A 10,185-nucleotide genomic window follows, 5' to 3' on the forward strand; every position below is an offset into this window, starting at 1 on the left:
CCTGCGACACACCCGGACCCGGCGGGCTCGGGTTCATCTGCCGCTCCGCCCGCTCCAGCCCGTCCCTTCCTCCAGGGAAGGGCGGGCCCGGCCGGGACGCTTCTGCCGGCTCCGCTGGTGGGCCCGTGGGCTGGGGCCACCGCTCCCCGCGCGTCGCGCGTGGCTGTAGGGGGTGGGACACTCGCGCAGGGGAGGATATAACCATAGTCAGATGCATAACCCAGGCTTAAACGTCTAACTTTTCTTCTTTTGAAAGGTTGAATAACCCGTTCTTGCCTCAAACAAATAGGCTGCAGCCAAAGATGTCCCCATCTGCAATATCAGGTATATGCAAGCGTGACCTTTTCTGTACTGTTTTCATCATCTAGTGACAGTCATTTGCAGGGTAGGCTACCTTGACTTCGTGCAGACAAAGAGTAATTTTACTTGTCATTTTATAAGCATCATGGAAAATAAGTGTGGACAAATACATTTTATTGTGCTTCTGAAGGGTTAAAACCTAGATTAATCTCTTTGGTGTTCCATGTCCCAGTGCCGTTTGGACTGCTTTTGCCACAGTGCTATCCATATGTTTTATTCTGTGTTTTTTGAGCCAGTCACAGATCCTTCTGACCTTTACTAAAAACTTTTTTCTTCTTGAAACAATCTCTGACATCCTTGAGATTGTTATATAAAAGTTGTCCCATCATCTGATAGTACTTGATACTTAAAAATTGTTTTAAAAAAAGTCCTAAGAGTAGTCTCGGAACAAATCACGGAGGCTCAGTTTCACACGCAAAGCCTGGGTGCTGCAGTATAAATCCACCACTTCTGCAAAATAAACAGGAATCTAAAAAATTCTAGACCGTATATGGAGGAGAGTAGGTAAAATAAACACTGAATACAAAGAGTAAGCAAAAGGAAATAACTCTTGTCTCTGCTAACCTTAAGCACAGACTTAAACCTTGTTCAGGTTCAATAAAGGCATTTTGATTTGGTGACATTGAACATGATTATGCTTAATGTCTTCTGTTGTGTTTTATAAATGCAAATCAAATATATTAATTCTGCATGTATTGCATGTGAAAAGTGAAATAGTTAGAAATGGGATTAGTAATAGTTAGAAGGCTGAATGGAAAGACACCAAAAATAGCAGGAAAAAAGTTAAAAGGACAGTACGCTAGAAACCCTTCTTTCCTGGATGTGGGAACTTATGCGTAGCCAAAAATTTTGAGTGTCTGGAACTGGAATCTAGGACCTGGAACCTTGTCTTGCACAGTTGTTTCTTTAGCATGGAAACCTTACTTGTTCTTTTCTTTTACAAGACAGTTGGGGTAATAGTTCCTATAATTTCTCTTTTAGAGCATCTGCCCAGGAAATGGAGGCATGAGTTTAATGCATTCCTCGGGGACATTCAAATTTGCTTTTCTTCCTCTGTGGGGAGAGCATCCTAATCACTAAGGCACAGGTTGCATGCAATAGAAGGGCAAACCCTTTGGCCAAGCCTATGATAATCCATAGAATGAAATGCAAGATCATACAGTCAGAAAAATCACATGGGAACCTGCCTGTATCCTAGTGGTTAGGGCATTCCGGAGGGCATGATTCCGGTGGTCTGATCTTTGTTTCTAGGATTGCTTGTCTAGATCTTTGGAAAGAGCACATAGGCAATCCTGGCAGTGGGGAATTAGAATCCAGGATGGGGTTTTATTTGCTTTGTAATTTCTTTTCTTCTCCTTTCCTCACAAATATTTCATTATTCCGCGCAAAATTACCTTAAACAAGGGACACTGAAATATGCCTGTAGCACATAGTTCAGAACTTTTGGTCCTTTTTTGAATGACAAGTTACCTGTCTTGGATTCCTTTGACAGCAAGGCTGGAATGGTCAATTCTACAAGAGTAGAGTTGCAACTGCTGACCTGTCTGACAGTAAAAGGTTTTTCTTGTTGAATCCTAACTGGGTCAGACCATGAAGGCAAACTGTGAAAAGGAGTATCTTAGTTCGAGAATCTCAGTGAAACTTAAATATGCAGCACTGTCAACGTTCTGAGCAAATGGGCTTTACTAGTGTAAACCTGAGGAGTTTGGATGTCTTTGGGGACAGACAGCTGCCAAGCACGAGTTTCTTATTTCTATTGTAGAAAGAGGCTTATCTATTTCACTGAGTATTGAAGATGAAAAATGTTAAAGATCGTGATGCAAACCAATATAGCACTAGTGGGAATATATGGTAATCCATATGGAAGATACAAATTTCCTTACGTACAGGAAAGGAATTATTTTCCTTTAGAAAACTAAATTTGTCACATACTCCTTGCAGTTTTGTCACCACAGTAACTTGCTTAAATTTAACCAAAACATTATTCTTCCTTGATGTAATTTTGTGGTGTTTTTAGGCCCTGCACATCTCTTTAGGCTTGCTGGGAAGTGTTTCAGTTTTGTGGAATCCACGTGAGTAATGGATTTGGATATTTAATTCTATGTATTTATTAGGAACGAACTAGTTTTTTATTTCAGTCTGAAACATTTCTTATTTTCTTTGTCTTTTCTTTTTTTTTTTCAAGGTACAAGTATGAGTTTTGTCCTTTTCATAACGTCACTCAGCATGAGCAGACTTTTCGATGGAACGCCTATAGTGGGATTTTAGGGTGAGGCTTTTAGACCTTTAAGTTTTACCTATGTTGTTAGCAGACCATTTTATAGATTGTTAAAAAGGAGGCAGTTTTAAAATTAAGATTCTTTTACTGGTCAGCTTAGGTTATTGTAGTTCCCAAGGCATTATGCATAAAAATACCCCATCTTGAAAAATTCAGATTTTTTTTTTGTTGATAAATACTAACCTCCTATTTTAGCTGGAGGTTGATTAATAACCAGTGCCAACTGCAGGTATGGTGTGTTCATGTGAGAAGTTAAATAATGCATAACTGCAGCTTACATTAACAAAGATTTCATGTCTGTTAACTATTTTCACTTTGAGCTGAATATAACCTTACAAAAATTAAATGAGTTCTTTATGCCTAGTGGTTGTGTTAAACATATTTAATAAAAGGTAATAGAAGACTTGATGTAGACCCAAAAAAGTATCCCGAAGTATTCAAAGATCCTAGAGTATCCAAATCATAAGACCTAAAAAAGAATAAACAAGAAAACAGAGCAAAAATTAAAAACTACCGAAATACTAAATATTTGTATATAAAATTAAATGAGTGCTTTATGCCTAGTGGTTGTGTTAAACATATTTAATAAAAGGTAATAGAAGACTTGATGTAGACCCAAAAAAGTATCCCGAAGTATTCAAAGATCCTAGAGTATCCAAATCATAAGACCTAAAATAGATTTAATAATAAACCAGAGCACTGCTTTAAAATTACTGCCTTTCTAAATATTTGTATATAGATGTCTCTTTTTTTCCTATGTGCACAATAATTGGTGAGCCAATGTGAGAGGAAAAGGGTACATCAGGATGCTGAGAGTATCACTGGCTTTAGGACTAGCAGAAGTAGAGACTAGTTTTTGTAGGTCCTCTCACCAGCACTAAAAATCCTGCAAACAATCTGAAGTTGCGCAGGGTACTTAGCATCATGGAATTTGTTGTGGGATTGATCTATAAGCTGTATTTTATTGAATTTAAACATGGATTTATAAGTGCAAATGGTTTGCAAACTGAAAGCTGATCCAAAACTGTGCTCTTAAAGTAATGTTGATGTGCCCTATATAGCAGCCTGGATAACAAACTACACTGTTTATAAGGTCTTGGCTGTAAGAAATGGAAGTAATAAGACAACAAAAATGAAGTATATACAGTTAAATTGAACATGGTGTAAGGGTATTTCTTCCTGAGTGTTCACTTTTTTCTTTCCTGTAACTTAAAATAAAATGATGTCCTGGTTTTTTCAGAATCTGGCATGAATGGGAAATTGACAACAACACATTTGTTGGAATGTGGATGAGGGAAGGAGACTCATGTGAAACTAAGAGCAGACAGACAAAGGTATAATAACCTAGACTATGCTAATTCAGACAGCATGACTCTCTACACACACTCATGACACTCTACAGACTGAAAATTGCTACCTTGAAGAAGTCATCATTTAAGATGTGATATAAAACATAAAGATGAATTCCTGTAGGAGCTAGGTGAATGAATGGAGGAGGGATGCGCCATTTTGAATAAGTTTACTTATGTATTCTCACTGGTTACTTTTAACTCTTTTTTCCCTTGATAGAGTGGAATATTCTGGTATTATCACTACTGTAGAAACATAGTGCTTTGTAAGTTGTGTCAGGAAAAATAAAGAAAAAGAGCTATTTGTTGAATTCAAGATGCCAGCCTATTGTGCTAAGAACATCCAGGAAAAAGGAAAAGAATTAGGCAGTTAAGAACAGCATGCTGAGAAGCTAAGTAAGGTGTTAAAACAAGAGCAGAGGGCATGCAAGGAGAATTAAGGAGGAATCAAATACATGGGAGTGGCAGAGGAACCAGCTCAAGAGAAACAGATTCTGGTGTGAGTACATTTTAAAGAAAAAGTAGAAATTCTTATTTTGTGGAGTGGTTAAATTGTTCCTTTTCACATTCGGACAGTCTCTGTGCCAAGTAACTATTCAACTAGAAGGGTAAGGAAGGGAGACTTGCCCAATGTGTGGCACATGATTTGCACACGTCCTTTATCCTTTTATTCATTAATATTTTTCCACCTCCCATTTCAGTGTGTTACACAGTTTTACAGATACAATGAATTAAACCTCACATTCCCACGTGACGTAGATCACTGTCGTGAAGAAGAGTTAAAGATACCATATAGTTCACAACAGGCTGTTTTTCGTGTAGAAGATGTTTAGCTATTACAATGATGGGTGACAATACAATACTTAAGAGAGAGGTATATATAGTTGGAATAATAACTAATGTGAAGATGGGATAAGGGACAAAATGTCTTCGCCAAGGTTAAAATATTCTGTACTGTAATGGAGGTGCCTTGTTAACATCTTCATCTCCCACAGGGGCTGCAGAAAGAATTACTATTCTTTTATGACCTTTGATATTGTGATTCAAATCTTTCACTGGCATTTAGTTTTGAACAGACAGAAAATACTGGTGCTACAAGTTTAAAGATGAAAACAAATTTCGACAGGCTAGATGTGTATTGTTCTCTTTATTTAGCACATGGTCAGAACTAAAATTTGGTAAGTGAATTATGCTTATGTCAGATGAGGTTCTAAGGGGTGTCCTATTCACCCTCCTTTTTACTCTCATTCTTGCTGGAAATACGGTGCTTGGGAGTCCAAGGAACAGTGATACGTGGGGGGGTCATTTCCCATCACAGGAAGCAATTTTCACATTTGATAAAATAATTTGAAGATGTGCTTGCTATGATTCTTTTTCTGTGGGTGACAGCACTGGAAGCTTTGACATGACAGTATATACAGAAGTGCATCTGCTAGCATTGCAAGACAGCGAATTGATCATCAATGCTGGTCCTGTTTCATGTGGAGCTGTTTCACTCGTCTTTGTTTTTACTGATGTTTAGGTTCATCTTGTTTGTGGAAAGAGCAATAAGTTGGCTTTTGTGTCTGAGCCGAGTACTTGTGTTTACTCTCTGACATTTGAGACTCCTCTCGTGTGCCATCCCCACTCTCTTTTAGGTAAGATTTAGAAAATAATTTCTGTGTAGAGCAGCTGGCATATTACGCCAACCTCAAAGTGTAAATTTTTAGGTTTGTTGAGTTTGTAACTTGATATAAAGGAGTATTAAATGTAACATATAATACGAAGTTGTTTATTTTCAATCCCAGTCATTATAACACATAGGTATTTCTCAAATAAATTGTCATAGCTAGTATAGACCCAGCGAGTGATTTTTTGCTTTTTTCTTGGACTCGTTGTCAGAATCAGCCCTGTAGTATCTGCTCATTTACTTATATTACAAAAAGGGAGAACTCAGTTAGAATTACATTCAATAAAGAAATATGAGGCCTTCTAGCTGGAAATAAGAGAAGAAAATTTTGGTTGGTGGCGTTTTCCAGAAACTTTAAATGTGTGAAGCAGAATTTAAGTTTAACCCCAACTCTTGAAAGCAGTAGAGACTATGTACTGTATAGAAACATTGAGTTCTTAAAACAAATATGTGTGCATGCTACTAGAGGAGCATTTAACTAATGCAGGACAGTGCTGTTGGTTTTTACGTGGTTTGACTTCCATTTTTCAGTTTATCCGACTCTGACTGAAGCACTACAAAGGAGGTGGGATGAAGCAGAGCAGCTTCTGTATGATGAACTAATAACTGACCAGGTTTGTTAATTTCTTCCAACTCTATTTCGTCCAGAACAATTGCTGTCAAATAGCCAAACCTGGGTTCTGCAGTTTCTCCTTTTGGAATGGATGCATTTATTCTGCAGTTGGCAAATAGTAATTTTTGTGCTCTGTAACTGCTGTATCAACTGGTATTTGTAAAGTTTTCTACAGTGGAGCTTGAGGAATTGGAATGGCCAGTGGAGATTGCAAGCAGAGATGAGAGTCAGGTGGATTGATCTATTGTCTTTTGGAAACTTTCTTTTTTAGGGATACAAAAAAACACTGAAAGAGATTTTTGAGGAAGCAGGACTTCTAAAAGTAACAGAAGAAAAGGAAGTTGAGAAACAGAATAAGAAAATAAGTCTGGAATTTGAAACAGTGGAGAAGTGCAGTAAGGTATAGAATGTAATATTTACAATGTGGAATTAAAAGGCTACCTTTTTACTGTATGACAGTATCAGTGTGACAGCATTATGTAAATACTCTTTGGATTCAGCTGAAATCTGTTCATGGGATTATCTTTTCTGGTTTCAATATGTAACAGTCTGCATACAGAGTGATTTGATATCTTTATGCTAGCCCTTAAGTCAGAAACGAACCAGCACAACAGAATGCCCAATAAGAAGACGGGGGGGTATGTAGGAATTAGGCGCTTGGGTTATGAACGCCTTGTAAGTACTCTTTCTGGGGAATATCAGCCTCGAAATAGGAAGGAATTACTCGTGAAAATAAATGTGTAACCAGCCTTGGGAATGTTGACACTTGCCTCTGTGGATAATTACCCAGACTCGTGTCAGAATGCGTTGGCTGTTACACAAGCAAAAGGCAGAATGATCAATGCTGTGTCCATTTCTGAATGACTTTCATGTGTGTGAACAGTCCTTTTGCAACAGAATTGAAATGGGGAAAATAGAGGTAGAAGGTGTGCTCAGCCTAAAAGAGCGCAAACTGAACATCAAAAAAAGAGCATGGAAGGGGATTAATTCACTATAACGCAGAGAAGAAGCTGCTGTTGTCATTTTATTTGAAAATGTAGCAAAGACAAAACACCACATAATAATTCCTGAATATAACCAAATAAACTGTGGTTAAGCTGAATATACTTATATCAAGATCACCATTTTGATGTGGTACTGTTAGGAGCTGGAATATTCACCTATTTTTTTTTCAATAGTTAACAATACAGTATTTAATAATTTCTACTTCTTTTTCTGGCTTCATCATAGCTTAATTGACATAAAGTTGGCTGTTTTGGTAACCACAGAATCTTAAATAGTTAATCTTTTGCTCTTTCTTGATTTGTGTAAAAACCAAAACACAACAAAGAATTGGGGCTTCTTCGAGATTTCACATATGTGGTTTGAGTATCAAAAGTACTAAGCAATCCCTGGCTCTGTAAGTTAACAGAAACCCCTGAAAGCAAGAACGTGAAGTTACTAGGTCAAGACTTGAGGTGGTGACAAATTTCCAGACTGTAGCATTAGGATATAAAATAAAATAAGGCTGGTCCTGTAGCAAACTTATGAATGCAATTTTGTGCTATGATAAAATGCTAGTTAGAGGATAGTTCCGAAATAATTACAGAAAGCACTCCTAATTTTTGCTCTTGCACTTGGAAAAAGCTGGCTCCTGTTTTGGCAACAGAGAAATATATCTTTTTATAAAATTTAGGCCTTGTTCTTGGAATGAGCAGTTTTTAAGTCAAAAGCTGCAACAGCTGTGCACAGACACGTTATTTTTTATAAACTCCCATTTTGTGTATGCATTTGGAGAGTGGGAGAGCCATTTTAAATGTATTTTCTTTCTTAGGAATACAAGCAACTTTCTAAGGAAATAAAAAAACTTAAAGATTTATTAAGTCAGCATGGTATTGCATACAAAGGAAATTCTGGTGAGTTTTTTTGATACTGTTTTTTTTCATTATTGTCTATTCAGAATGTGAATGCCCAAATGTTTTTAGTTACAGCAAGGATTAAATAATCTGTCATATATGGAGGTAAAATTCAGTAGACAAAGTTTTTAATAAGTACTTAGGTCTTGATTCCTGCGCAAGAGGACTTACTTTGCCCCCAAAAAATCTGTTGATGACTTGAAATTTTAGCTTTATAGAAAAATTTTGACTGCTGTTGTAATTGAAGTTTGTCTCCAATACTTAAGGTGCCAAAGGAAATTGGTGTTACAGCATTCATAGCACATAAGCATCTTTTAAGTAACTCCACTTTCTGCATAGTCAACGACAAGGCCTGACTTCTTAAAGAACACTTGAAATGTTCTCTGTATCTGTTTGACTTGGTTTTATCCTTTCTTAGTCACCTTTTTTTCCTCTCTTTGATTTCTCTTAGGTAAGTACCATATCACATGCAGTTTTTAGAAGGAAAGACTGTTTGGTGCTGGCTATGAAGAAGCAAGGCTTATCTGGATTAATTCCAGACAAGTTGTTTTTTGGTTTTGTTGTTGTTTTGGGGTTTTTTTTGTGTTGTCGTCACCCCCCCCCTTCCTTCCAGTCCATCATGTCCATTATTACATGAACCATTTGTCTAAGGAGGATTTAATTTCCCTGAATATATATATTTACATTTTGTGTTCCAAATTGGCACCTCAAGAAAACAATGAACCTTTGAGCTAATTAAATTAGCTTGAAATTAGTGACGTACTTAATTTTTTTTTCTTTTGAGAAACTTCTCTGTTCTTTTAAATTGGTGACTTTCTTTTCTAGGGAAAACTCATCATATTAGAATTTTTGTAAAACATCTGCGTGTTTAAACTATTAACTATGTAACTTGCACATTATTTCTGCCTGTTTGGTAGTTCATTTAATTATTGCAGATTAGAACTGTACAATCAAAAGCAGAATTCACAGCTTACTCTAGATGACTTATTTCAAAACTATTCAGTGAATTCTGTGACAAAAATGTTTTGGTGTTTAAAAGCAGAAATAACTGATGTCTTAAACTAAATATTAACAGCTGAAAATACCAATGTCAAACGTGTAAGTCACAAACTGGCAACTGCAGTGACAACTGTTCTTAATGGGTCAAAGGACGATGAGCATCTGCATGGCGATACAGGAATTTAGAATGACACTGTATGAAGAAACTTGGGTGGTAAACAGCAAGTTCATACGGAGTGTCAAGCAAGTTGAACGTGTATCGTGGCACCAAAATGATTTACCTTCTGTGAGTATTCCTGACTTTCTGAATTTCTGCCCTAAAGCAAAGGGAACATAATGGAGTGAGGGCTCGCCGTTACTGAGAACAGTTGGCTGGTTTCTGAGAACATTTGTAAAACTTCTTTGCTAAGGGCGGTATTGGGCATAGGTTTACAGATTCTGTCTCCAGTCTCAGCTTTGTTACTTCCTTCGATCGAGCATGGTAACAGGTGGTGTAAATACAAAATAGTTCAAGAGCAATGCCATAAGATGTTGTGTGAAAGGCAGTACAATATTAAGAATGTGTTACTCGATCTGTATGCGAAAATGTTTTCTGTGGAGACTTAAGCAGAAAAATAAATGTTTTCTGCCACAGCAGTGCATAACGCACCACTCCACCCACCTGTGGTCAGAGGCTGATGTCATCTTTGGATAGCAGGTGGATAAAATGAAAGCAGTTCAGGATCTGACAGAAAAGCACTATGAAGACACCAAATTGTTATAAAAGAATAGTCGTGTTAAGGGAATACGTGGCAACTGTCTGTATGTGACACGGAATAAAATGGACTCTTCCGGCATGAGCTGTGGGAACGTTACTGTAGGAGTCGGTGGACGCCGAGAACGCCGTCTCCGGTCGTTTTGCCTCCTCCCGCTGTCCGGTTCGTGAGCCTGCTGGGCGGCCAGCGCGCGGGCCACCCCCGTCCACCGTCCTTTCGGCCACAGCCCAGCGCCCTCCCTCGGCGCGGGCCGGGCCGCCTGTGAGC

General features: G+C 37.8%; 1 protein-coding gene across 3 annotated transcripts; it reads left to right on the plus strand.

Moving 5' to 3' along the window:
- The first annotated feature begins 261 nt into the window (after window positions 1-261).
- Window positions 262-9,999, plus strand: GNPTG (N-acetylglucosamine-1-phosphate transferase gamma subunit). Of its 3 annotated transcripts, none has more exons than XM_009286518.1 (9): window positions 262-324; window positions 2,378-2,432; window positions 2,546-2,629; window positions 3,879-3,972; window positions 5,510-5,624; window positions 6,188-6,270; window positions 6,541-6,669; window positions 8,083-8,164; window positions 9,240-9,999. In XM_009286518.1, exons 1-9 carry the CDS (start codon window positions 303-305, stop codon window positions 9,347-9,349), a joined length of 774 nt encoding a protein of 257 aa, XP_009284793.1. In that variant the 5' UTR covers window positions 262-302; the 3' UTR covers window positions 9,350-9,999. The 3 variants fall into 3 exon arrangements, with proteins under 3 accessions (XP_009284793.1, XP_009284795.1, XP_009284794.1); XM_009286520.1 differs by having other exon boundaries at window positions 9,314-9,999; XM_009286519.1 differs by lacking the exon at window positions 9,240-9,999 and adding an exon at window positions 8,616-9,220.
- The last annotated feature ends 186 nt before the right edge of the window (window positions 10,000-10,185 follow it).

This window comes from Aptenodytes forsteri, unplaced genomic scaffold (assembly GCF_000699145.1).
Source record: "Aptenodytes forsteri isolate BGI_AS27 unplaced genomic scaffold, ASM69914v1 Scaffold55, whole genome shotgun sequence".
Classification (NCBI taxonomy): Eukaryota; Metazoa; Chordata; class Aves; order Sphenisciformes; family Spheniscidae; genus Aptenodytes; species Aptenodytes forsteri.